The sequence below is a fragment of the Phocoena sinus genome, chromosome 3 (assembly GCF_008692025.1).
Source record: "Phocoena sinus isolate mPhoSin1 chromosome 3, mPhoSin1.pri, whole genome shotgun sequence".
NCBI classification, from domain to species: Eukaryota; Metazoa; Chordata; class Mammalia; order Artiodactyla; family Phocoenidae; genus Phocoena; species Phocoena sinus.
Genome location: NC_045765.1, coordinates 167,631,637 through 167,659,551, shown reverse-complemented (window position 1 = coordinate 167,659,551; position 27,915 = coordinate 167,631,637). Strand labels below are relative to the sequence as shown.

Genomic DNA, 27,915 nt, shown 5'->3' with positions numbered 1-27,915 from the left:
CACGTCCGGCGCGCCGTGATTGGCCCAGCTCCTTTCCCGAGCTTCCTATTGGTCTCAGGCGCCGACTGTGTGCGCAGGCGCGGGAGCAGGGGTCGTGGTACCTGCGCTTTCCCCAGCGTCCCCGCCGGACCCCCGCAGGTGAGGATATGGGGGCGGCAGCTTCCAGATGTGGGCGCCCGCCCAGCACGGGACTGAGGGTGGGCGGCTCGGGGTCGGCGAGGGCACCGGCTTCCGCGTCCCTCCCCTAGGCGGGCTGGGCGCTTGCGGGTCGGTCAGGACCACGGCCCTTCGGGGTTGCGGGCGGCGCGCGCGGAGGGCGGGCTGCGCCGGGGACTCGGCCTTGAGGCCTCCCACTGCCTCTGGGAGCGGGTCCCCGGCGGCGCCGCGGCGTTTGCACAGCGGAGCGGGTCCGCAGGTCCCTGTGGGCCCTTCCTCCGTCGGCACTTTTCTAGACGGGGTCAAAGGGTACATTCGGGCGCATGGTCAGGCGAGGGCGTCCGGACTGGGCGCCAGAGGGTCAGGAATGTTGGGAGCGCGGACCCGGCCGGACGCAGGCTCATGCTCCGCTGTTTCTCCGCCGGACCTTGTCCTGCGGGTGCGGGCGAGCCGCCCCCGAGGAATGCGGGGTGCAGTAGAGGCTCTACGAGGTCGTTGTGGGGCTGAGGGGCTCATTCTCTGAAGCTCCTAGGATCGTGCGTGGCTCCTGGGAAGTGCTCCGGGTCCTTAGCTATGATAATAATCGGTGCCGTTTCCATCAACCGTTGTTTTCGTCGGGTGTCTGTGGTCATCGTCCCCGCTCTGAAGGTGTGGGAGCTGAGCCACCGGTCAGTTGAGAAGCTGGCCTAAAGTTCTGCTCTTGTGAGTGATCCATCGTGGCTGGATTCAAGCCCCAGTAGTCTGGCCCCAGAGTGTGATTTGTGTGCCGCGGAATTCGAGCTTCATACCTTGTATCCTCCTTGGTTTAATGAATTCTCTCTTTTCAACCTTTAGAATTAATGCTAACAAACAAACTTAGGAGTATATTTCGTATTATCTGTGGATATTGTTGCAGTTATTTTAAATTAAGAGAATTCATACCTGCAGGTTGATTACTACTTCATTAAAAAGGAAATCCCTTTTTCCCTTTTCTGTTTGTCAGTGTAACTGTCACAGCTGTAGCAGATGCTTTGAAGTGATGAGGTTTTTGTTACTCTATGCTACACAGAGAGGACAGGCAAAGGCCATAGCCGAAGAAATAAGTGAAAAAGCAGTTGCATATGGTTTTTCTGCAGATCTTCACTGTATTAGTGAGTCTCATAAGGTAAGTCATGGTTTTTACGGGGTTTCATACTTTGAAGTATTCTGGTTGGGAAGCGACGTTAAACAACGAAGTGGGACGCTGAATGCCACCATGATCCTTTTTTTTTTTTTAACACTTAGAAATTTATTTTATCAACTGTGTTGCAAGATTCCTGCCAGTTTTTTTCTACGTGTGTGTGTGTGTGTGTGTGTTTTGAATTAAACTACATAGTCTTAAAAACTAAGACGAATAACTACTCTCAACTGTAAATGAGAATAGTAGTATTCGCCTTGTTTTTCTCACGGGGTGCCTGGGAACAAATGAGTTGTGCGTGTTCACAGGAACATGGGAGCTTTCCACCTCACGAATCCTGCTGCCCCATTTGTAACTTCCCTGAAATTCGTGCCAGAGTTCCTCCAAGTGAAGAACCATTGAATTCTTTGGTGAAATAGAAGTTAAAGTGGAGGTGTAAGGATCTGCAGAAGACTTGGGACTGCTTGTTTTTATCACGTTCAGTCTCTGCAGAAGTTCCCACCTTAGGATACATGAGATCGTAACAGATCTGTGCCCAGACTAACTGGTTTGATTGAGACCCTCAGATTATAATTTCATACAGTTCAGGCCCTAGCAACGAGCAGGGGCTCCTCCCTAATACCACACAGTGATGTGCCAGCCACTAAGCCCTCGAATTCAGCTCTGTACTTGAAAACCCACCCTGCAGTGCACTCTCAAGTTCACAACCTCCTGTGGTCCCTCCCGCATCTCTAGTTGTAAAGGCTAGCCTGTCAGCAGCAGAGGTGAATTATAAACTCAGTGCATAGCAGGGAAACCATCAAGTTCCTTGATACAGCAGGGCTAGGGTGGCCCCGATGGAGTCAGTCACCCAGCAGGGAGGGTCCTGGGGGACACCAGCAATCGCAGGCTCCGTGATTCTACAGCACCTTCAAAGTGAATTCACATTGCTGCTGCCACAGGGTGGAGTACAGTCTGTATCTGTTACTACAAAGTCATCAGCATCATATAACCAGCCCTGGTTTGGCCCCCTCACCAGTGACCCCAGTGGGGTCAGCAGCTATTTGAAAGTTAGGTGAGTAGTGAATTTTTTTGCTGCCGCCATAGTCATGTTGTTTGCTCTTCCCAGCTGAGTGATTTCTCCAGTTGACAGTTCTGCTTCCTAGATCATGGTAGTCTTTTTCAAACTAAAGTGACTTTAAACTGCATGGAGTTGTGCTGTGTCCTATAAGCACGGTAAAATGTTAGCTCAAGTCTTTACCTGTTATAGCAGCATGAAAAATAAAGTGATGAATTCCTTTGTGCCAAGTTAGATGATATTCTTGAGGAACAGAGCTCATGGAGTCGATACGAATAGAGACAGGCAAGTGCTTTATTGGAAATACTTAGATTTAGTTGAGAATTAGAATAAGGAAACTTGGTTTGTAAGACTCGGAAACACTGATGATCTCAGTTTACCACTGATGATATTCTTGGCTCTCTGGAACCCTGAGGGAGTCGGGCCCTTCCTGACAGCCAGGTTTCCTGATTTCTGAGGAGTATCACTTTCTTTGCCAACTTTAAAATGCTCTGTGTACCTCTCTGCCGTTATGCGATACAGACAACAAGACGGAAAATTAACCTGATTGCTTTGCTGATGTGTTAAGTCAAAATTACATATAGTAATAGATCTCTGACATGACACCCTTATTTTATAGTATGATCTGAAAACTGAAACAGCGCCTCTTGTGGTGGTGGTTTCTACCACGGGCGACGGAGACCTGCCAGACACAGCCCGCAAGTTTGTTAAAGCCATACAGGACAAGACACTGCCGGGTGACTTCTTTGCTCACCTGTGGTATGGATTACTAGGTGTGGACTGTATTTTGTGCACTTACTGTACTGTTGCTGCTGGATTTAACTCTAGTATCTAAATGTATCTTTCAAAGCCATGGTGTGTAATTGCCTGGGTTTTGTTCTTTTTGGGTTTTTATATAAATACTTTATGTATGTATAATATTTGAATGTAAATAAGGTGCTGTTTCCCCAGTCTTCACCCCACAGCAGCTCCTCTGCAGAGCCCCTGAGTAGCACCTTAACCCCAGGCATACACCAGATTCAACCAGGAAATATTTTCACGATGTTAGTGGCCAGGCCCCACCCTAAACCTGCCAGAACAGAATCCCTGAAGGAGCGACCAGGCATGCTGGTGCTTTTTGGCGTTGTTGTTGTTGTTTTAAAGCTCTCAGGTGGATGTGATAGTTTCCCTAGGGGAAGACCCATTCCCCTAGGATGTGGTTCTCAAGCCTGGCCATGCACTGGGATCTGCTGGGGGAGTTTTCCTTCCAATTCCATTATTTTGAGCCCCCCTCCAGTGATTCTGACTTAATTGTTCTGAGGTAGGGTCCTGGTATCAGTATTTTTTAAAGCTCCCAGGGGACTCTAATATGTATCCCAGCTTAAGAAGCACTGGCCTAGGGCTCTGTGAAGTATAGGTTTAAAATATTAAAGGATCAGAGGACCAGCTCAGCAAGATAGGACACGAGAGAGGGAATTCAGGGTCCATTTGCCTGGCTTGTGATCTGTATTCACCTTTGAGAACTAGTTTGGGGAAGGTATCCAGGAAGGATGGAATGTGCTATGATAAATAATTGGTTAGAGATTTGAGGTTGTGACCCTGGCCAAGATCTGTCGTGTAATGTATTCAAGAGAGCATTTTAGAGTGTTCACATCTTTTTAATTTGTTTTTTTCCAGTTTCTTTATTTTCAAGAGTGGACCTGTACATATTGCTTTAAAAATTCCTCCAAAAATTATTTAAAAGGAAACACTGAAGCTTATCCAGCCGTTTTAGTCAGTCTTAGGCCCATATATGGACCCACCAATTGCTTACCTCATTCTTGTAGGAAAAATCCAGGAAGACAATTAAACAACTAAGAAATTTAAGCTTTTAATTTTAAATTTTCAACTAGGTATGAAATATTAGTCCATTTCTTACCAGGAAATATAGAAGCAATTTTTAATTTATCCAACACAGAAACAGAGCAAATAAATGGTTGGTTGTGTTTCACATGTAACCTCTTCATGTTCTAGATTAGGAGTCAGTAAACGATAAAGGACAAGATAGTAAATATTTTAGGCTTTGCAGGCCACTGGTCTCTATACCATCTACTTATCTCTGTTGTTGTCGCTGAACCTGCCATAACAAGGTGTGAACCAGTAGACTTAGCTGTGTTCCAATAAAACTTTATTTACAAAGACAGTGGGTGGTAATTGGCTCACAGGCTATAGTTTGCAGACCCTTCAGTAGATTGGAAAAGTCTTCAAATACAGATATTACATGTTTTTAATCCTTGTTTACAGATTGCCATATTTTTACACAGATTCATGGAAACAAAAATGTGAGATCTATTTCTGTTAATAGTGGTCCAAAGAATTTATTTGTTTCTATTTGTATACTTAGTATTTCTCAAGGAAAAAATAAGAAAACGTGAAGCTATACATTATTTCTTGTTCCATCAACAACAGCATGGAATGGTATTGTTTTAAATGTTTTGTTTCTCTCTTCTGTATGTGGTTAAATTTAAACCTTATTGCATACTAATAACCTATTTGGTCTCTTTAGGTCTGGGTGATTCAGAATACACGTACTTCTGTAATGGGGGGAAGATAATTGATAAACGATTTCAAGAGCTTGGTGCCCAGCGTTTCTATGACACTGGCCACGCGGATGACTGTGTAGGGTAAGAGCAATGTATCTTCTGTCATTTCCAGTAAACCTTGTTTGTACATGATGAAAGTTAGTGAGTTTATAAAAGGGGTTCACTTTTGATTTAGCACTAAACTTCGATCTTGAAAGTCTTATTTTAGTTTTGTTAGCTGTTTTTAATTCTAGCACCAAAGAAGACCATCCAGAGTTTCACTTATCTATTTTGCTGATTTTTTTTTTTATGTGCCTTATCCATCTCAGTATCTGTTAATGGAAGAAACTAGGAGAGGTGCCCCAGTACAGTTACCTTAGTCTTAAAAATGTATAGGTGTTTGCAAAAAGTCAGCATTTTCTTTAGGCACTTGGGTAGCGTGTGCCCACGGGAGCGACTGGACTCGGGACCTCCCACGTGGAAGGTGCCCAGCAGGCCACGAGTTACGGTTGGAGGATGCGGGTCAGAGGCCTTCCTGGCACACCGGCTCCTTGGTGTTCTCCCTCCTATTGGCCATTTGCCACCATGCCAACCGGAAATATAATTTCTATTTCATTATTTTTTTCTTGTTTTTACAATTCAGCATTTCACTCTATGTGCCACCTTTCAAATGTTCCTAATGTCTTAATTCAGAAACCTTACAGGTACTGTGCTACAACTTACGCTGTCGTTTATCCTTGAACTGCTTTAGCCAGATAACAGCACACACACACGCATTTGACTCTTTTTCTACTAGGCCTATGTACTAAGTAAATCTCACCCACTAGATCTGTGTTTATGCATCATGACAAGTTCAGCAAAGGTCGTGCTTTTCTGCGTATATCACCTTGCCCGGGCGTGTTGGAGACACTTCTATTTCCCCATAACTCAGCCTTTGAGTCCACTACATCCATCGTTTTCTGCAGCTGTGATACTGTGGGTTTGTTCCATCTCCCCAGGGCATATGTCCTGTCTGGTGACAAAGCTCTACCACATTTCCTTGCACGTTATCTTTTAGTTTTGTCCCTTTGTATTGGGCTTCCCCCCAACCCCGAAGCTTGTTGGCATTAAATGTTTATTGTCCTGTATGAGCTATTTAATTGCTAAACACTTATAAATCCATTAGTCCTATTGCTCAGTTCATATTTTACTTCAAAGGCTTTTAGTTTCCCTGTTCATTTATTGGATCGAGCATTAAAATTCTTGTATGTATATTTCAGCAGCCTGCATCTCTTAAGTTGTCAACCTAAGTACTCTTTTCTAAAATTAAAATATTTTCAAGGAGACATCTTGGCTTAAAGTACCACCACATTGAAGGGGTTAAGAATGTAGACTGGAGTCTTAACCACTGCACCACCGGGGAAGTCCCCTGTATTTATGATTAATTCAGCTCTCCTAAAGGATGATTGCTTTTTTCCCCTGTGGTCAGCCTGCCTGGAAATTTTACCGGAATAATTGCTCAGAACTGATCGAAGGTTTGAACTATTAGTCAAAAGAGCATTAATCTGGAGTGGTTTCTTGGTAATATTTTAATCTGTGGGAAACAAAGATCAGTAAATTGGCTAGGCAAAAAAAAAAAATAAAAGGTGCATTCGATTGATGTAATTATCATTTGTGATATTAGAGTAGACTTGGATTTTGGGTAAGTACTGTTAGCCTCATCAGAATTTAGCATGCCTGTCTAAAATTACAGCTTCTTAAATTACCAACTCTAGTTTAGGAAGTTAAGAGGAATCACACTCCTATTACCTTTTACTAAATTATCTTCATTTTTGCTCTCTGAATTTTGTACAGCGCAGCGCTAATGAACACATTAATGTTCTGCTTTTTAGCTTAATCATTCATAAGTATTTTTTGTATTCTGAATAGCCTCCATATTTAGGGTTTTTGACAGTTGCACAGCCTTCTGTCAAATGGACAGATTCTGCCATTATCCAATTGTTATGTATTTAAATGGAGAACTGAGGCATTTGTTTCTTTTTTCCTTTTTTATTACAACAATCCAGTTTAGAACTTGTGGTTGAGCCATGGATTAATGGACTCTGGGCCGCCCTGGCGAAGCATTTTCTGTTGAGTAAAGGAAAAGAGGGGATGAATGGAACTCTCACAATGGCATCTAATGCCTCCCGGAGGACAGACCCCGTGACACCGGAATTACTACACATTGAATCACAGGTCGGACTTCTGAGATTAGATGATTCCAGAAGAAAGGATGCTGAAGTTTTAGAGCAAAGTGCAGTGGACAGAGGTCAATCGAATACATTGGTTGCAGACTTTGAGCCCTCGCTTGCCCGTTCAATACCCCCGCTTTCACAGGCCTCTCTGAATATTCCCGCTTTACCACCAGAATATTTACAGGTGCATCTGGAGGAGTCCTTTGGCCAGGTAAGCAGTTTTACTTTATGTGCCGTGGGTGGTGGTGGTGGTGGTGTTTTTTAAATTACATTATGATGGAGTCCAGCAGACTGTGGCGTGCAGGGAGAGTGTGGTCTCCCACCTCTCTTCTGTAAATAAAGTTTTATTGGAACCCAGCCATGCCTCTCCATTCACGTGATGCCTGTGGCTGCTTCTGCACTGCAGTGGCAGAACTGAGTAGTCACTGGAGAGGTGCTACCTCCACGCATTGCACACCTGCTTGTGTTGCTACCTTCCCTTTCTTTGAAGAAGGAAATGGTTAACAGCTCAGTTTCTCCATTATTTTGGAGAATTAACTTCTTGGTTTCTCACTTTATGTGTTGGCCAGATGAGGGCAAGTTGTTGTGGGCAGTCAGGAAATTATCTCAGCAGCTAAACTCAGAGGACTCATTTATAGGAAAATCTTTTTCCAGTATGGATTTTTGGTATTCTGGGTTACTTCACTTTGTGGGTTTTTCTTTTTCTTGATAATGTCTTACACATATATTTTTGTCTATATTAAGTCTTTTTCTCTTTGCCTAGAGTATTTTTCCTATCAATAAATAAATGACTTTAAAGTGGTCTGTAAATTTTTGAGCATCAAGTTGAATAATAGCTAATATTACCCCATGATTGCCAGTGTATGGTACCCTGAAATTTCTTCCAGCATGCTTAGAATAAATTTCCAGTGCAGCCAATCTTGTAATGCAGAGCCAAGCCCTCTTTTTTAGAGTGGCTGATTGGAGTCCCACAGGGGCTTTCTCACATAAACCACACCTTCTAATGCATTCAGATAAACAGGTATGGTTTTATATGACCAGCCGTGGGTTATTGCCTTTGCACTTATACTTCCATTATTTATTAAGTGGGGTAAATCACAATAAGTACATTGTAGTCAGGGCTGGGAACAGGCATGGGTGGCTCTAGTAAACATGCCGGACTGGTGGGAGCAGGGTGCATGGACTTGTGGAGAGCCAGCCCCCGTGTGCTCGCTGCAAGGACGGGTGCATGTGGCAGAGGCTGTGAGCGCTGACTGATCTGACAAGGCACTTCACTGAGAATCTGCTGAGAGTTTCTTTTATGGTAGGTATCATTAAATAGGCTTGAGTTGTTGGTAATGTGGTTAAAAGATTTTTTAAAATCTCAACTATTTAAGGGAAACTTGTGTAAATCTGTTCAAAGGATATACCTAGAGGATAAGGGGTTGGGGAAAAAAGTTTCCTTTTTTAGGGCATCCTCTTGGGATCATCACCTTGGGGGCAGGGTGGGTGGGAGAGGGGAGGGTAGAAGCAGGATTGGCTGAGTGGGAAGCTGAGCTTCAGTGCAGCCATAAGAAAGCCTTCAGCTGGACCCACTCACGCCACACAGTGTCGTCTCCCCATCCCTTCTGCCTCTAACGCCGTGGGATCTCCTGGACTGTGTAGTACAAGCAACACAGCCTCCGATGAGCGTGTCACGGGGTCCTGCTGCAGAGCTCCTTCCTGCTCTGGGCCCCCCTCAAAGCTGGCCACTTTTGTGTCACCTGGTGTTTGGGTCGGAGCAGTATCTCAGTATCCCAGAGCCTGAAGAGAGGCCTGCCAGGTGTAATGCATCTCTCTAGGTGAAGTGAAGTGCAAGATGAGATAGTGTATTCTTTACTTGGGGGGGGATGTCCTGACACGCACCAAACATTGGAATCCTAAAAATTGTACTTACACCACAGGCCCTCAATCTCCATAAGGCACAGAAGACTCCAGCATCATCTGATTAGCATAATGGTGTTGATACTGTGGACTAGTGTGATGTTTTGCTGAGTGTCCAGATGTTCTACATTCATTTGCACTGTCTTGTACCAGCAAGCAGGAACGATGTCATGGTCTTGGGGCAAAATTGTAAATGTTCAAGTGAAAGTGAACATGTCTAGTCCGCTTTATGGATAGAGATGGAAAAGAGCACCTTAGCTAAACCTTTGTCCACATGCCACGTGCTATTTCTTTTTGCATAGTTCATTAGGAAGACTGTTAGACCTTTACATGAAAAATGGTAGTATCTGATATTTTCCGTATATCTCAGAAATTCTAAAGTCTAATAGGCAAGTTTAAGGTGTAGATGAGCTTCTCTTCTGAAAGACTGAGAGGTGTATGTCTGTAGCTATTTACCTTAGGGAAGAATACTTAAATAGCAGGGCATTTTAAAAGATCCTGTAGCTCTCACCTTGTCACTAAGTGAAGCAGTGGTAAGTATAATTGAAAACTGCACTTAGTAATATTTTATCACATTTGTTTCTCAAGGAGGAAAGCCAAGCACCTGTGACCTCAGTGGATCCAATTTTTCACGTTCCAATTTCAAAGGCAGTTCAACTGACAATGAATGATGCCATAAAAACCACTCTTCTGATAGAATTGGACATTTCAGTAAGTTATAGAATGTGTTTCTGAGCGCAGGGATGTTGCCAGCAAGTGCAGAGACTTGTGCTGTGTCCTCATCTACACACTCAGGAAGAGTGAGGTCTGTGGCTGGACAGCGGCCTTTTTATTCTTGACCCATCATTTTTTCTCTCTGCCTCATACCTTTTCTTTTCACTTCAAGGAGGGCCTAAAATGAGTGACTGGAGGTGATTCTACTTGAGAGCATAGTGTTGGCTGCCTTACTCATTAAGCCACGAAAGAATAATGGAATCAGAGCAGTATTTCCGTATAAGAGCCCCTGGAAAGGAAGCTGTTTACCTGAGGTCAGCGGCTAGTTGGAAGTAGAGCCAGACTAGACAGTCGTGTGACATTCATTCCTCAAAGTGGTGGTCCTTGTTCCTTTGAGGATCTGGAAGAAATCATGGACCCCCCTCTCCAGAAGAATGATTGTATATAAACACTTGGCACACAGTTTTCGGGTGTTGATGTGCTCCCTCTCTGAACCCCATCCATGAGGCTTCCCCAGCCGCTGCCTCATTGGCCTCAGGTTAAGAAACTGTGGTTGTACGTCTTCACAGCCACGTAGCTCAACCCTTGACGAGGGCCCTGTGAGGTTCCGTGGGCTGGGCTCTCAGAAGAGGGTGCACCAAGGCCGTCGATGTGGGTTTAATTGAGTTTCTCATAGAAAGAAAGAAATGTGACGGGCGTCAGAGCTAGATGGTTTTGCTTACGTAGTATTGAGTAGTTCGATTTTCCTTTTGAACATTTTAATCCATATTGCTAATATCGTATGTACACCAAACCATTTCACTCTTGTTCTGTACTTTCGTCATAAAGAGGCAAGGTTTGGCTGCCTGGTAGGGACAGCCTGTGTCCCTCCCAGGCTAGAGGTGTGAGCATGTGTGGCCAGAAGCCCCTCTCCAGAGCATTCCACACCCCGCACTGCTCTAAGTAGACCTGCTGTGGGAGGTGGCTCCACCTGGAGCCCGGGTTTGTGCACGACCAGTACCGAGCCAGGCGGTTTGACGTCGTGTGTCATTAAGGGAAAAGAAATTGCTCTCCCCGACCCCTGTTCCACCCCAGAGAAAAGGAGTAAAGAAAGGAAATTGAAAACCAGTGCAGACGGCCTTAAGTAGTTTCTTTTGCTCCTGATGTGTGTGTGTGTATGTTTTCATGAGAGGACTTTTACATGGATTATTAAAACACTACTTACCAGAGCACCTTAAATTTTAGAAGAGGTCTTAATTTCTAGTCTATGAATACTCAGTGTAAAGCAAAACATTGGATAACTACAGCATTTCTTTAAAAAATAACCCCTAATAAAAGTATGTTTGTTTGGTTACTTGGGCTTATTTGTCAGAAACAAAATAATTCTAGTTGCAATAAACTAATTCATTTATTCAAGTGGTCATATATTTAAAACTCTGTTACCCCACAACTAAAACTCCTTTAACTCATGTGGAATTTTTTGTATTTCATGTTGGTTCTTCTCTAGAAAACAGATTTTTCCTACCAGCCTGGAGATGCCTTTAACGTGATCTGTCCCAACAGTGACTCAGAGGTACAGCACCTACTTCAAAGACTGCAGCTCACAGACAGGAGAGAACATTGTGTCACCTTGGACGTTAAGGCTGACACGAAGAAGAAAGGTACAGCCCTGATCTTTTATTTCCCAGGATGTCATTGGGCCAAGGGACTGGAGGTGACCAGGGCGAGTCTGCACAGACGCCCGGGGGTCAGCCATGGATCGGCAGGCGGAACACAGACACTTGCTGGTCCTGGAGGTTTTTAACTTTCACGTCAAGGACCCTGAATGAGTCAGTTACACGGAATGAGATGGTAGTAGAGTTTACGCTTATTGGATGCTTACAGACATTAAAAGTGAAGTTGAAGAATCAGCTTTTTCCAAACTCTGGAAATCAGCAAGCTTGCAGCAAACTGGGGAACGCTTAAAAAAATGAATGTAACTGGTTTTGGAGAAGCAGGTTGGTTAGTTGACTAGGGCTGATTTGTTAGGCTGTTCTTTGCAATCAGCATTATTTTGTTTCTAGGTTAGCATATTGTCACGCAAAAAAAACTGTATTATATGAATCTTTTTTAAAAGTCTTTTGTTGGGAGTTCCCTGGTGGCCTAGTTGTTAGGACTCCAGGCTTTCACTGCCGGGGCTGAAGTTTAATCCTTGGTCGGGGGAACATCCTGCAAGCCACATGGCATGGACAAAAAAAAAAAAAAAAAAAAAAAAAATTTTTTTTTTAATGTTTGTTTTTCATAGCATATTTGTTTTTGCTTATTTAATATATGAAAATAATTGCTTGCTCCATAATTAAAAGAAGTTATTTTTTAGTTATTTGCTTAGAATCTTGAACTGGAATTCAGTCAGTTCTGAAATTCTTTTTGAGGATGATAGTGTTATTGGACCACCGCCATCTTTTGGCTTTTTGTTCCTTTCTTTTGTTCAGTGGTTTTGGGTAATTTCCCTTTCTTTTGTTCGGTGTACTTAGATTTGGTAGGTATGGCTGGTACAATAATGCTGTTGAATTTATAACCATTGTTTTTGTAAAGTAGGTGTTTTCTTCTGTATTCCTTTTGAGGAAATTTTTTGACTGAATAAACATTGCCACAAGTCATATTGCCACAAGTCATATTGCCACAAGTACTTTGATAGCACTATAATGTAAAATATTACAGCTATTAGTGTTTTTAGGGATGGAAAACATTGTCTTCTCTATTTTCTGTGTCATTGACTCTTTCCCGTCTGCCTGAAAAGGAGCAGCCTTGCCCCAGCATATACCTGAGAAGTGTTCTCTCCAGTTCCTTCTTACCTGGTGCCTTGAAATACGAGCGGTTCCTAAGAAGGTATTTTTCTTTCTTCTTTGGGTGACTATTTAAAAATATGCTCACCTCTTTGTAGGGTTTATTAAATCTGGTATTTGCCCTTTGAAGGCTTAGAAAATATGGTCTTCACAGCATGTGTTCAAGTAGTTCCCAAGGTGCGCAGTGCTTTTGTAATTGTCATGGACAAATATTTTTATGTTGTGCTCATACTGAAATTTTTTGTTTTCTACTGAAATGAGATTTTTAAAGTAGGGCTTTTTCTTAATCTTATTTTTCTAGACATTAACTTGATGTAGCACGGTAACTAGTGATGAAAATGGCCCTAGGTAGCATGTGTTTTCCAGCTGTACGTGGACACTTTTTCTCTCTAATTGGTGGCAGGAAGCTTGGCGTGTAGGGCTTTTCCACTGCTTGCCACCTGTTTAATGTTGTGAAGACCCCTTTTGTGTAAAAACCTGTACTTATTTATTATGTCAGAATTCTGCAGGGAACATTGAAAGGTTTTGGTAGGTTATATTGATGTTTAGATGAATTTGGAGACAGAAAGATCCACTAGATGTCAGTGTTATGCCGGGAACTACTGATTTTGTTACAGCCATGTTACTCAAGTGGATATTCATGGGTAAACTTTCCAAGTTGTGCTTTACCAAACTTGTATTGCCAATGAGCATAAATAGTACTATTATTCGGCTACCCTGTCCGCAATGCAATACAGAAAATATTCTGTATTTTATTATTGTGTTTACTGCATTTGTAGTCTTTGGGAAGTGAACTACTTTATGGAGAGGCTTAGTCCTAGATACAATTTGAGCAAATCTACGATTCACTGTGATGAGAACTCCTTGATTAAATTAAATAGTTTCACAGTTTTAGTTTAACTCTTCCGTTTCTGAAAATTTCGTGAAGTACATATTTAAAAATATATCTTTCCTTACTGCAAAAGTAATATGCTTATAAAAAGTCTGGACACAAAAGTTAGTAACTCAGGAAGCAAAAGTCCTTCATAATCAAACCCCTGCAATTAACAGTTGGATTTTGTTTTGCTAAGGAAAAATGAGGTTATGTAGTATATGTGCTGTTCTGCAACATGCCTTTTTTTTACTTAAAAGGAAATGAGTTTGGGTATGCCAGCATGGAAGGGTACTGAAGATATTTTTAAAAGATGCTATGGGTGCAACACAGTTGTTGATTTGAGGACTTCCCTGGTGGCGCAGTGGTTAAGAATCCGCCTGCCAATGCAGGGGACGCGGGTTCGATCCCTGGTCCAGGAAAATCCCACATGCCACAGAGCAACTAAGCCCGTGCACCGCAACTACTGAGCCTGTGCTCTAGAGCCCGAGAGCCACAACTACTGACCCCACGTGCCACAACTGCTGAAGTCCTCGCACCTATAGCCCATGCTCTGCAACAAGGAGAAGCCACTGCAATGAGAGACCCGCGCACCACAACGAAGAGTAACCCCTGCTTGCTGCAACTAGAGAAAGCCTGCACGTGGCAACGAAGACCCAGTGCAGCCAAAAATAAATAAATAAATAAATTAAAAAAAATTTTTTTTAAGAAAAAAACAATTGTTGATTTGATTATGGACAGTTGGTTGTTTCCAGTTTTCCACTATCTAAAAAACCTACATAGGTGAACATTCTAATTCATCTTTGCACACTTGTTTGAAGTCTTTTTTATGTTTTTATTTATTTTTATTTATTTATTTTTTGGTTGCGCTGGGTGGTGTGTGGGATCTTAGTTCCCCGACCAGGGATTGAACCCATGCCCCCTGCATTGGAGGCGTGGAGTCTTAACCGCTGGACCGCCAGGGAAGTACCTGAGGTCTTTTTTATTTTTATTAAAAAAAATTTATTTTAACTTTTTTTTTAGATTTATTTTTATTTATTTATTTAGGCTCTGCCGGGTCTTAGTTGCAGCATGCGAATTCTTAGTTGCGGCATGCATGCGGACTTCTTAGTTCCCCAACCAGGGTTCGAACCCTGGGCCTTCTGCATTGGGAGGGCAGAGTCTTACCCACTGGACCACCAGGGAAGCCCCCTGAAGTCTTTTTTAAAAAATAAATTCCTTGGAGTAAAATTACTGTGTTAAAAATATTTCTAACTTAAGTTTTAGTAACGTTTGTCAGTTTGTTTTCTGCACAGTGCTGTATTTCCTGTTTTAGTACCATGAAGTTTCTGTAATTGTAAAGTGAAAAATATTGTAAAGGATTTACAATTGCTACTGTTTTAGCCTGTAATTTAGGGAATTTTATTGACTTGAGAAAGCGTTGTGTGAAGTGTTCTTGGTAAACTCCTGTCTTACCAGAGATCCATGCAGAGACCTGGGGCTTTACGCCACGACGTTTCCCAGGTGCTTGTTCTATGTCCAGCACTTTGAAGAAGCCATGTAATTTGTTGGTATCTGGATAGTTTAAGCAGGGATTCTTGGCTGGGCCAGTGGAAACCCGTGACCCTCACAGGAACATGGATCTCATTTTCCCTGTTAAGGGCATCCAGCCCTCCGGGATGTGGGAGCCATGGAATAAAAAGTAGTGGTGCCCACTTGCGTTTCAGGTAGCTTTGACGCAGATGACTTGCCGAAGTTCTTTGCTTCCCGTGAGTAATGAGAGTTTTATGTGTTCCATGATGGATGTGCTTGGAATTGCATTAGAACCAGAAGTTGTCATTAGCAAGTTTGGTCTTTTGCCCAAGAGTTTGGACTTGGTTCAGTCTTTGAGACTAGGGATCTGGGACTTTCTTGTTTTGCTTTATTTATGTTCTTCTCCTCCTCTTTCCACGATGGATCCGAGGTGACTCAGAGTCCCTGTGCAGGGGTCTGGATGTTCTGGCCCTCACTGTTTGTCAGCCTCTGCCCGTGTCCACATTTCCTTGCATTTGTGTTGAAGCGCACGTGCTCCCCAGGAACCGTGCTTTTGCCTGCCTCCCGTGCCCTCCTGTGGCTCTGCCATCTCTTTGGCTGCCCGTCACTTCCTTTCTTCCGTGCAGCCCGCCTTCGGCTCAAGCCTGCCTTCTTGGGAGCCTCTGGCCTCAGAAGCCCTGAACGTCCGTGTGCCCTGGTGGATAGGCAGCCTGTCGCACACTGGTTACTTCTTGACTTCTGTTGCTCTCACTCGCCTGTGAAGCCTTTTGGGCAAGTTAGGTGTCCCCTTTGCCCCATGCTTTACCTGCCCAGTGCCTGTCATAACAGTGGTCAAATAAATGTAGAAATCTGGGTTGCAATCATCAGCTAAGGCGAGAACAGGTACTGTGTCCCGAGATAAAAACGTTAAGTTGTGAGACTTTCTGATGACTCACGTATACCTGCCATGTAATTTGAGATTGGGTTGGTTTAAGATATAGGGAAGGTGACCAAAAATGGAACATGAAAGTGGGGTTTGCCTAACAGGCTGCCATTAAAACAAATAACAGATGAAATGCTCTTGTCCTGACCACACTCCTAGTGACCACACTCACTTTTTCTTGGATAACTGGGCACATCCCCAGGTGGGTACTCAGCCAGCGTTCTAACAGCTGTAACCACAGAGCGCGTGGTGATTTAAGTCGGCTTCCTCGGCCACAGGCGTTCTTGCGAGCCCTCGTGGACCACACTGGCGACGGCGCGGAGAAGCGACGGCTGCAGGAGCTGTGCAGCAGGCAGGGGGCGGCCGACTACAACCGCTTCGTCAGAGACTCCCGTGCCTGCCTTTCAGACCTCCTGCTGGCCTTTCCGTCCTGCCAGCCTCCGCTCAGCCTCCTGCTTGGTGAGTGGATGCTGTCACAGTCACCCCAGCCCTGGGGGGCAGCCTCTCCATGGTAAGAGCACCTTTGAGTTCTCTGCAGGCCTGTGGGAGTGCATCTCGATCACTGTGATCAGTAAGTAAGCGTCTTACAGCTTGCTCTTCACGCTGCCTTGACAGCTGAACTGCCTTCTTGAAGTCGAAGAATCTCTCTTCCAAGCTTAAATTTTTATTTTTTAATTTTTCTTTCCTACCACTGTCACTGTCATTTGCTCTCTTAATATAGCCAGCCTTAATTCTCTTAGCCAAATTTTATCTAAAAATGAGGTTGCCAAGAAAAGGATCTTTTTCAAAGATAGTGATAATTGATGGAGTCTGGTGAAGCGTGTGCTCTGTGTGCAGGGTACAGAAATGTACCCACCTGGGCAGGTCCACCAGTACAAACAAGTGGCCTTACTCACGGTGCCCCGGGGCATTAGCCTTGGGAGAGACAAAACATCCAGGTGTAAAAAGATCATATGCTGTTTTTTTTGCCCAGATTGTGTCTTCTGGTCCTCATACTCCAACAGAAGAGAGTTTAAGATCTTCCCTGAGGAACTGGCCTCAGGAATTGGAGACGTTTACTAGGGACAGTGACTATAAGAATCTTATAGGATTTTAAAACCCTTGTTACTTTCCTATGCTTGTGATTTTGTCGTCTCCTCTCTGTTTTCCTTGGTGATAAATAGTAAAATGTTTAAAATTTGCATTTGTGTTTGGTGACAGGAAAACATGTACTTTTTACCCAAGGTCCCTTTTGATGCCGAGTATGGTTAAGGACACTCCGCTTTACAAGTCAGGCCCTGCCCTTTTCCCTTTTTATTTCTTAGTATTCTCTTTCCTCCTCCTCAGAGTGGTGAGGCTGCCCTTCCTGCGTTCCTGTGCGAGTGAACACTCTACCCCTCCTCAGTTGAGTCTTTTGAGCTAATAGAGGTGTTGGGATAACAACCAGAACACCCATTAGGGAAGTTATAAGAAGTCTTGTAAAGCTGTTAATCATGGAAAAATTGTTCCAATTCTTTTTATAGATTTTCTGTTACCTTTTTAAGCTTATATGTATCATTTATTATACAGTTATGTAAAAAAATTAAAGGCATTGAGACATAAAAGTTTTAATTATTTTCTAATTTCTGTAAGAAAACTTAATATAACTGAAGTATTAAGGTGAGCCCTCTATTAAACCTTATCCTGATATTACAACTGTAAGACATTTTAGAAAGGTCTTTCTAAATTTTTGCTAAATAGCTATCAAAAATATAACATACGGAGCACAAAAAATTATCAGGGTTTGATAGTGGACAATCAGATATTCATATACTGACTTCTTAATCTCTTTTAAAAGAGTACCTGTGGATCTTAAAACCACTAGGTTTCTGGATAACTTGATTGAAAAATGTCCACCATTACACTCCTGTTTTTTTGTTATTATCATGTAAATATTATGAAGGAAAAATATTTCAAGCCTAAGTATTTTCCATAGTCCTTAATCTTTTTTGGGTCATGATCTTTTTTCAAATCTGGAAACTCTGGACACACCCCAGAAAACAGTGTAATTGGTTCCTTGACTCTGAGGCCCATTCATGGACCCTACTCTTACTGCCCTTTGATGTTTAAAAACAAAAAAACAACAAAAAAAAACAGCTTTTAGGTAGAAATACTGAGTTCAGATTGGGGAAATGTGATATGTCTGGTCTTTAAGAATTGGAAAAAAGTATTTAGTGATATTTTACTTAGACACAGTGAATTTATGTGTGCTCTAAAATATGATTTAGAATTAAAACAAGTTATTTAGAAATTCTAAATAAGAAAATAGGAATCAAATTCAGATCTTTACATATAATTTACATATATACATATAATTTATTTTCAGTAGGAATGAATTAATAATTGCTTATTTTAATTTTTTTCCAGAACATCTTCCTAAGCTCCAACCCAGACCATATTCATGTGCAAGGTACTGACGTTTATTAACATAATACTTAGCCTCTTTCTCCTAAAATGTAATGAAACTCTGACTTCCAAATGCTTAGTAGCTACAAATCCATTTACTGAAAACTTAGCAGATTTGTGCAGGACAGTAGCAGGCGTGATGCGGAGTGAAGAAGAGCAGGCTTGGACTGTGTCCTCCTGGAATTCATAGGGTGTGGCTCCCGTGGTCCAGAGCCGTGTCCCCACTGAGCGAGTCTGCAGGTCCTCCACCTGTGGCCTTTACTGGTGTGCCCGGCCACCTTCCCTGGGTGGACGTAGGGAAGAGGGAGGAAAGCTGGTATAAATCTCATTCAGTCTTGGCGGCAAACAGGTAACCAGAAACTGTCCTGAATGACATCACAAAACTAGGTCGGGCGGCGGGGGGGGGGCTTTGAAGTAAGCAGCAGAACTGTTTTCTGAAGAGGAAGAAGGTAGGTTTAGAGCCCATTAGGAAATACCCTCATGCAGTAAAAAAGGCCTAGCTTGGCCTGTATGTGTTAGTCCTGAGGCGGAGTTTACAAACTTATCTCTGTGTCTTTGCAGCTCGAGTCTGTTTCACCCAGGGAAGCTTCATTTCATTTTTAACATCGTGGAGTTTGGGTCTGACACCACAGCGGTGGCTCTGCGGAAGGGCGTGTGCACAGGCTGGCTGGCCACGTTGGTTGAATCGGTTCTTCAGCTGAACACACATGCCTCCCGGGCAGATGGCGAGAAGGCCCTGGCGCCCGAGGTACTAGGAGTGGGCAGTTTGGATATCATTAGAAGTGTGCTCTTTGCCCAATTAGAAAAAACAATGTAGGGTCCCCTGCATTGTCCATTCCCCTCAAATTATTCAAAGGAGAATTTATGCCCTACTTGAATTTTAATATCTCTTGGAAAGTCAGGAGAACATTACTTTCATTCAGTGTAGTCCATGTGTTTCCTAAATGTGTAAAGCATGAGTTTTGTATAATACATACGCTCTTTGCTTCTTGCTTGTCACATTCATAAAGGAGAAGACCTTTGCGTCAGTGTTCTTGGTAGCTTGGCACAGGAGGAGTCAAGTGCACGGTGAAGGCTGGCAATGAGGAAGAGCCTCATTTTGTGCTCAGTCGGTGTCCTGTGCCCCAAAGGAGTCATCTTAAAGTGGCAGCTGACAACCAGAGATTAATTTTACGTCCTTCAGTTTGGGGTAGGATTTTCCCCTGCCCGTTTCTTCCCCTTTTGTTGGAGCCGTGGTGTTATTTTATATTTTGATCCACACTTGGCAAAATCTCACTCGAGACCGTACGCATAGGGAGCAATTACCTTCTCCCTCCTCACCCACAAGGATGGTTGAAATTTAAAAGAAATTTGAGTCTGTCATGAAGTCTTCTCCATGGTATTGAAGAATGAGCATGTCAGTTGTAATGTTATCGTATTACTGGTTTGGTTGCTGTAAGTTACTGAAGTTAAAACGTTGACAGCACTTAGGGGGATTTAAGACTTCTGATACACACTTGAGTGAGCTTAAGGGAAGACTAGGGCTTAAAATTGCCCTTTAACTTGGTATTTTCCCAATCTGCTGCCTGGAGCAGGTTCTTTACCGTGTGTGTCCCTCATATCAACAAAATACTAAGAACATGAGAAACTTCTTTTTTGCAAAGAAATATTGTAGTACTGACATGAAAGTATTGTGTCACTTCATGATCTCATAAAAATAGCAGATGATCTCCAGAAAGCTAAAAAAAAAAAAAAAACGTATATTGATGCTGTATTACAGACACCTTTGCGTGCCTTTCACATATTCTTTCTTTCCTCTCTCCTGCCCTTTTCTTATTCTTTCCACAGTTTAACAGACCTTTGTTGACTACCCAGTGTTGAGGCACTAGAGGTACAGATAGAAAGGATATAATTTAAAGCTACTTAAATTTTGTTGTGCCGTGTAGCACCATATTTTATTCAGGATCCGTCCACCGCATGCCCTCCCCCGACTGGTAGATAGTACTGTTGTTCACAGATGCCCCTGCCCCCTGAGGAAGAGTAGGCTTGCCCTCCCATTCATGTGTAGCCTGGCCATGTGACCAGCCTTGGCCAGTGAAAGGTGAGCAGACAGGATTATGCCACATCTCAGCAGGCGCTCTGAACCTGATAGGATGCTGTGGCTTGCCTCTCTTGCTCTTTCGCTCTGACATCGGATGGAAGATTCAGGTCAGGGATGCTCCTTGGGTTTGGATCCAAGTGAAGGATATCATGGTGCAGAGCTGCAGCCGATGAGCAGAGCCAGAAGTAAGCGTTTGCTGTTGTAAGCCATCGGAGACTTACAGCAGGAGCTGACTAGTATTCTGGTCTCTTTGCCGTCCCTGGAACATAGGAAGTGTGGTCTCTTTAGCAGTTTCCTGCCATACCCATCCTATCCTGTTTTGTGTTGCTTCCTGGGACTTATCATCACCTGTCATTCTATAAATATATGTTTGTTTATTGTCTTTTCCACGCAGTAGAATATAAGTCCCATGAAGACAGATTTGGTTTTGCTCATTTCTCTGTCCTAGAGTTTGTCATATTGAGTACCTTCAATAACGTTGTTAAGTGGATGAATCAAGTGAATAAGGCTAATATAATATTAATTACAGTTTCACTCCAAAATGAGAACAATCAGTTGACACAGCTCTGCCAGTTCTCCGTTTAAAAAGTACTGTGTTCATCCTGTTGATGAACTTCAGACAATTTTCCTTGAATTAAAGGTTAAAATATATACAATTATACCAGCAGGGAATGGAGGGAAGATTCCTGTCATTCTTAACTGTTAGTATCACTCTGTGTAACTAAAGCATATGGCAAAGTGAAACTGAAAGATGAATATATTTACAAATTGATTCCCTTAAGTATCCCTGGCACATGATTTAGAAGAAAACCCTTTTGAAATTATAGCAAAAAGATTTTGTTTATCTATATATCACTTATTCTAGTTTTGCAACAAACACAGGTAACATGGGACCTAGAGTAGCAAATGTAGCGCAGCGCTCTAGTATCTTTGGGGCAGCCCCTTAATTTCTCTTTCGCTTGCCTAATTTTCACTTAAAACCTTCACCCCATCTTGATGTTAATCTTCATTGCCCCTTTATGTCCTAACATGAAGAAGAATGTCTTCATTTTTTTGTGCATTTCTTCATGACACCTATAATGGGTTGCCTACTAGGAAGCAGATCTTTTTCTTGGGCCTAGAAAAACAACTCAATTATTATTTATTCAGTGTTCTACCTCAGAAATATCGTGCCTGTCATTTTTAAAATACCTTTGATTTGGATAGAAAAGAAAAATTTACAAGACAGACTTGTTTATTTCTCTGCACTGACAGCTGTGTTTGTGGTTTCAGTAAGATTTAATGCTGCAGTTTAATTTTATGGTGCTTCTTCGAGGGGAAGTTGCACTTTCTGATTTCTTTAGCAGGCATCACCTTGGTTATATGCTTTTGTCTGTTTTTTTTCCGAACTTATGAGCATTGGTTTAATATTTCAGATATCCATATCTCCTCGGGCAACAAATTTTTTCCATTTACCAAATGATCCCTCAGTCCCCATCATAATGGTGGGTCCAGGAACCGGCATAGCACCTTTCATTGGCTTCCTGCAACATAGGTATGTGTTTTCTTTGGCTGATGAGAAAATGTGTCCCTTGTGGTCCTGGGTGGAAGTATGTAATAGAGAGCTTTTTTGTTTTTTCAGTGGTTTTGAGAATATTGGACTTTGGTTGTAAATTTTTATTTTAAAATATTATTATCAAATATGTGATAGCATAGCATAATTTGTCACCATGGGAAAAGTAAATATATCTTCTAGAAATTGTGCTTTGTACTGGAACTTCCATTTTTACTCCAGTACATTCTTTTTCTTTTTCCCCTGCTGAACCATAGTTTATAGTGCATGTATTTGGGGACAGATTTCAAGCACACCTTTATGCTGTGGTGATGTGCAGTTGTCCCATCTATTCCTTACCTAGATAAAATTGGTAGTCACAAAGATCCAAGTGCACCAGCAGTTTCAAAGTTAAACCCTTAACGTCAGTAATTTTCAACAGAATGATATTAGTACATGTATCTTTGTATCAGAACACATTTTTTATAAAATAAATAAATAATACTGTACTTCTCTCTCTGTTTGTGAAATAACAATTCTTAGGTAATGTTCCCCAGATAGTGGAGTAATACCCTTTGTACAAAGTCTTTTTGTTGTTTTCTTTCCTTTTTTTTTTCTTAAGAAATCAAAAAAGTAGGGCGTGTCCATCATTTCTGAAACATTTCACAGCAGACCATTCTACCTTTTAAAGCCTGGTGCCGGGACTTCCCTGGTGGCACAGTGGTTTAGGGTCCACCTGCCAATGCAGGGGACACGGGTTCGATCCCTGGTCTGGGAGGATCCCACATGCTGTGGAGCAGCTGGGCCCGTGTGTGCCGTGGCTGCTGAGCCTGTGCTCTAGAGCCTGCAAGCCACAACTGCTAGGCCCGTACGCCACGACTGCTGAGGCCTGTGCACCTAGAGCCCATGCATGCTCTGCAACAGGAGGACGCTGCAATGAGAGGCCCGTACACTATGGCGAAGAGCAGCCTCCGCTCGCCACAACTGGAGAGGGCCCGCGCGCAACAATGAAGACTCAACGCAGCCAAAAATAAAGAAAATGAATGAATTTATTTAAAAAAATAAAATCCCGGTGCCACTTTTCTATTATGTTAATTGAGAGTTAATTTTTATTCATAAAATTATTATGAATATTTAATGTAGAAATTAGTCTGGGTTTCACAATGTGATAATTTGAATTATCCTCACTACAGAGATGTCATATAAAGCTCAGATGTCTGCAGTTCGTAGGTAAGCTTACTTTTTGTAGTGTCTGCTGGAGTGGCCCAGGTACCCTGCGGGTAGTGAAATGTTAATTCAGTACATGGACTTCGAGTGACTGCGAAGGTGGATTTTACAGACCTATCTGGAGAGGTAAAAGGAAAAAGAAAGATTGCTTTTACCTATTCTTTATATCAAACATCTCAACTTCCTTTTTTACTTAGAGAGAAACTGCAAGAACATCACCCAGATGGACACTTTGGAGCAATGTGGTTGTTTTTTGGCTGCAGACATAAGGATAGGGATTATTTATTCAGGTACGTCACAATTCTAGCATTGTAAGACTCAGCCATGCCGTACAATGCTAATTTCAGACTTCTTCAACTTTAATTTACAAACCTTCCAGTGACCTATTAGATATTGTATTTCAGAGAGGAGCTCAAACATTTCCTTAAGTGTGGAATTCTCACTCACTTGAAAGTTTCCTTCTCAAGAGATGCTCCTGTGGGGGAGGAAGAAGCCCCAGCAAAGTACGTGCAAGACAGCATCCAGCGTCACAGCAAGCAGGTGGCAAGGGTCCTTCTTCAGGAGAATGGTCATGTTTATGTGTGTGGGTAAGTGGCCATCATGCTCAAGTGCCGGGGAGGGGAGGGCAGTCAGTAATGTTTATTGAAGAGACCAGGGACCGATTGGTTAATGATCTGGACATGTATGGATGAGAGATTTGATTCTTAAATACAGGAATAGAAATACAAGCTCTAAAATGATTTTTAACATACACTTAATAGCCAAGAAGTTGGCCAGCATGGCCCCCCCCCAAAAAAAAAGAAAATTAACTCATGCACTGGGGAATGCTTTGTGCTGTTTTAAATACGTTTTTAGCCTCTGAACGTTACATTCTGTCTCAGGATTGATTTTGTTGTATCAGTAAATAGTGAATATGTGATTTGTGCAGTCGACCTAGCCAAGGAAAACAGCTTTGGTTTTGACTCTGAGAATGTGGGTCTAGGATCCTTTTTCTTTAAGGCATAATTTATGTCAAAGTTGACATAAGCCAGGAGTCATTCTTATGTTTCATCTACTTATTGACATAAGATCCATTATAGAAACCCAAGATTGCCATAGAAAATAAAAATTTTAGGAACTTAGCTACTTGTTTTAATGGAACTCAAAAATGTTTACCAGTTAAAAAGGAGTTTTGAAATAAGAAATTACTCTTTTTTTATCCTAACACATCCCTGGCATTTAAAACATTCCGTAAGTCATCAGGTCAGGTTTTTTTTTTTTAAACTATGATACAGAGAAAGAACTACTGGCATAGTGACCTAGAATACATATAAATATAATTGAAAAGGTTCACAAAACAAAACTTCCTTTTTCTACTTACTTTTTATGACACATTCTGATAACTTTTATTTCGTTCTATCATTTTACAAAAATCTGACTTCGGCTACAAAGTTGATTTCATGACCCATTAACGACTCCTCAGCTAGAAAACGCTGCTCTAGGTCAGAAAGGGCAGAGCTTCTGGACGCTGTGTTGGTTTACATTTTCATTTACTTCAGTGAAGCATTTGATCTTTCTTTGTTTGCAGAGGACAGTGCTGTCAGTGTCAGATACAGGTTGAAGGCTTAGATGCAGCTCTGATACTGGAGGTGAAGTCCATTGTGCAAACATAAGTACAAATATATGACTAACTGGTAATTGAGAACTTGGAGGGGTTCTTAAACATCTTAAAAAACTCCTAAAACAGTAACCCAGAAATAACTCTGCACCATCACTGGTGCTTCATTTTTCACATCCGTGAAGTGAAGCTGATAGCGTTCATAGCTGGTCAGAGGTGAGGGCTCAGAGGGACACCCCACGGCACTCTAACATGGACCGAACACAGGAGACTGAGAACAACAGCCACTGAGGAAGGAGCGAACTTGTCCCTAAGTCCAGGGGACACTGACTCAAAGGGGAGCCTTTGCTGCTGCTAGTCAAGTGGGAAGCAGACAGAGGGGCCAGTAGGTTTGGCAGCTGCAGCCGCGGGACATGGGGAAGGGCCGTGGGGATAGAAGTGATCTCAGAGTGCTTGAGGGGAGAGCATGACAGCCGTTAAAACTTTCTCAGGAAATTTTACTGTGAGGGGCAGGGCAAGTTCAATTCCTGAGACGTTAAGAGTCCTGTCAGACACTTTCATTCAATAAACATTTGAGTGCCTACTAAGTATTTGGCACTGTGCAGATGTCGAGAGACAAATAGTAAATGAGATGCACTCCTATCCCAAGCCACCTGCTCCCTATGGGAAAGCCAGGTCAGCAGATGCTCACGGTATACCGGGTGCTGTACAGGGGCCACAGGAGCGCACAGGAGGGGCCCCTTGCCCGACCTGCAAATGAAAGAGCTGGGACGTGGAAACACACTTAATAGAGGGCCAGCCCTTGGCAAGTTCTCAGTAAACGTGTCTGTTAATAACTCAGCGTGTGCACACGTGCATATGAAGGCTTAGACGTGTCCGGGAGCTTGTTGCCCTCAGGAATGCCTTGAGAATAGAGGAAGACAGGTGAGGAGGGGCCCGATTGTGAGGTCCTCAGACATTTAAAGATTTTGGCTGCTCCCAGAGCACAGACGCCTTTGAAGTGTTTAAAGCTGTGAATGGGGTGGTCAGCATTGCATGTGACAGTGGTCCTGGGCGGAGGCCTGTCCCTGGGGGAGCAGTAGGTGCCTGGAGACCTGAGGGACACTTTCCAGAGAAATGAAGGGAGGACTAAGGTGTAGTGACAGAGTCTCGGCAGTGAGGTTCGTGAATTAAGGAGGATTTGGTAAAAATCACTGTTTCTTAAACAGTAATACCGTTATTCTTTTTTTTAGAGATGCTAAGAATATGGCCAAGGATGTAAATGATGTCCTTGTGGAGATAATAAGCAAAGAGGTTGGAGTTGAAAAACTAGAAGCAATGAAAACATTGGCTACTTTAAAAGAAGAAAAACGGTATCTTCAGGATATTTGGTGATAAAATTGGAAAATAAAGGAAGAGAATTAAGCTTTTTGGCTGAAAGTACTAAAAGACAACTTTACTGAAGCTTGAGACTTCCGATTTTTAAAATTAAAAATTTTTTTTCACCATTTCTTGGAGGAGGTCGGGGGGTGGCATGGGGAGTGGACCATTTCACAGTGTAGGAAGCTTTCAATTCAGGTTCCCATATCTGCCCCCTCAACCCTCCCCAAACCACCCTGAGCTGAAAAAGACAGCCCGCACTCCTCCGCCAGCACCTCCCGGGGCGTCTGTCCCTCCGGGAGAGCTTCTGCAGGGACTGTGACCAGATCACAGGGCATCTCTAGCAGTACATGTGAAGGCTTCTCAGTATGGGATATGGGCACGAGCGTCACCTAGGTAGATAGTTAAATCTTGTGAGCTAGTCACCGTTTCTTTTTAAATAATCTAAAAATAATTTATATTCTTATGTAAAATATACGATAAAAATATTCATATTAGCACATTAAAATTACATATGTATAGAGCATATCTGATTATATGATTATATAATTTTATCAAATTTTTTTTATTATCAAAACTATTTCTGATAAAAAAATATTTTAAGGTAATGCTTATAGGGATTTTTTTTATGCTAGAAATCTGAAATATATTTTGAAATTCCACTCTGGCATGTGATTTATTTACCACAATTACTTCTTTTTAATATCACAGTGTCAGAATTTAGGGAATTTGCATTCACTTTACAGATGCGAGCAAATGCATATTTAAGTAAAGCTACCACCCTTTTCTCGTCCTCTGTCCAGCCCCCAGCCCACCCCCATTCCCCACCTTTTCATTTCTGCTCTTTTGGCATATTTTTTAGTTTTTCCACATAATTTATTTTACCTCCATGATATCACACAAGTTGTAACCTGGGCTTAAAATACGTACTTAATATCCTTGTGTTTTTAAAATTGCTACTACTGTCTGCATATTTTATGTCTTCCAAATTCATATATTCAAATCCTCACTCCAGTGTGATGGTGGTAGGAGCTGGGGCCTTTGCGAAATGGTTAGGTCATGACGCTGGAGCCCTCAGGAATGGGGTCAGCGCCCTTGTTACAAGAGGCCCCGCAGAGTTCCCCACTCCTTCCCCCTGTGAGGACATCGTGGAAATCGGTTGCCTGCAACCCTGAGGCCTTCACCAGAACCCGACAACACTGGCACCTGGTCTTTCCAGCTTCCAGAACTGTGAGAAATTCTATTGTCTGTTAGCCACCCGGTGGTATTTTGTTACAGCAGCTCGAATGTACTAAGACAATTCCCGGTGACATGTTCTCTTTTAAGATTTTGTCGGAATGGAAATCAAAATGTAAAAGGGGTATGAAAACTTTTCTCCTACTCTCAGGTATATATTGTTTTTTTTATGAAAGAGATTGGCATTTAAAAAACAAATCTTCACCTGTCACAGGTTTCTGGTCATTTTGAAAAATGAAGATCTGAAGGAAATATTATATAATCTTAAGATTTGTTAAGGCTTCCTGGCTGTTTATTATAATCTCTAATCTCATATATTTTACAATAGAAATATTTCCAAAAAAACAAAAGGCATAAGAAAACATAGCAAGCAGAATTATATGCATATGTTATATATATATCAGCCAAAATAGACTCAAGGTGAAAACATGAAAGGGGACAAAGAACAATATTCCTTATTGATAACTAACAAGAATATATGACAATTAAGAACTTGTGTCCATCTTTTTAAATTATGGTTTTCTCAGGGTGTATGCCCAGTAGTGGGATTGCTGGGTTGTATGGTAGTTCTGTTTTTAGTTTTTTAAGGAACCTCCATACTGTTCTCCATAGTG

At 42.3% G+C, this 27,915-nt stretch overlaps 1 protein-coding gene across 2 annotated transcripts; it reads left to right on the top strand.

Annotated features, from left to right (window-relative positions):
• The first annotated feature begins 65 nt into the window (after positions 1-65).
• On the top strand, positions 66-27,399 carry MTRR (5-methyltetrahydrofolate-homocysteine methyltransferase reductase). 2 transcript variants are annotated; one of them, XM_032627111.1, is made up of 15 exons: positions 66-138; positions 1,139-1,300; positions 2,989-3,142; positions 4,894-5,011; positions 6,955-7,333; positions 9,613-9,735; positions 11,225-11,378; positions 12,497-12,585; positions 16,126-16,306; positions 18,233-18,275; positions 18,833-19,019; positions 21,767-21,885; positions 23,307-23,399; positions 23,514-23,696; positions 25,939-27,399. In XM_032627111.1, the coding sequence occupies exons 2-15, from the start codon at positions 1,175-1,177 to the stop codon at positions 26,078-26,080; spliced, it is 2,091 nt and encodes a 696-aa protein (XP_032483002.1). In that variant the 5' UTR covers positions 66-138; positions 1,139-1,174; the 3' UTR covers positions 26,081-27,399. The 2 variants fall into 2 exon arrangements, with proteins under 2 accessions (XP_032483002.1, XP_032483003.1); XM_032627112.1 differs by lacking the exon at positions 66-138 and adding an exon at positions 837-858.
• The last annotated feature ends 516 nt before the right edge of the window (positions 27,400-27,915 follow it).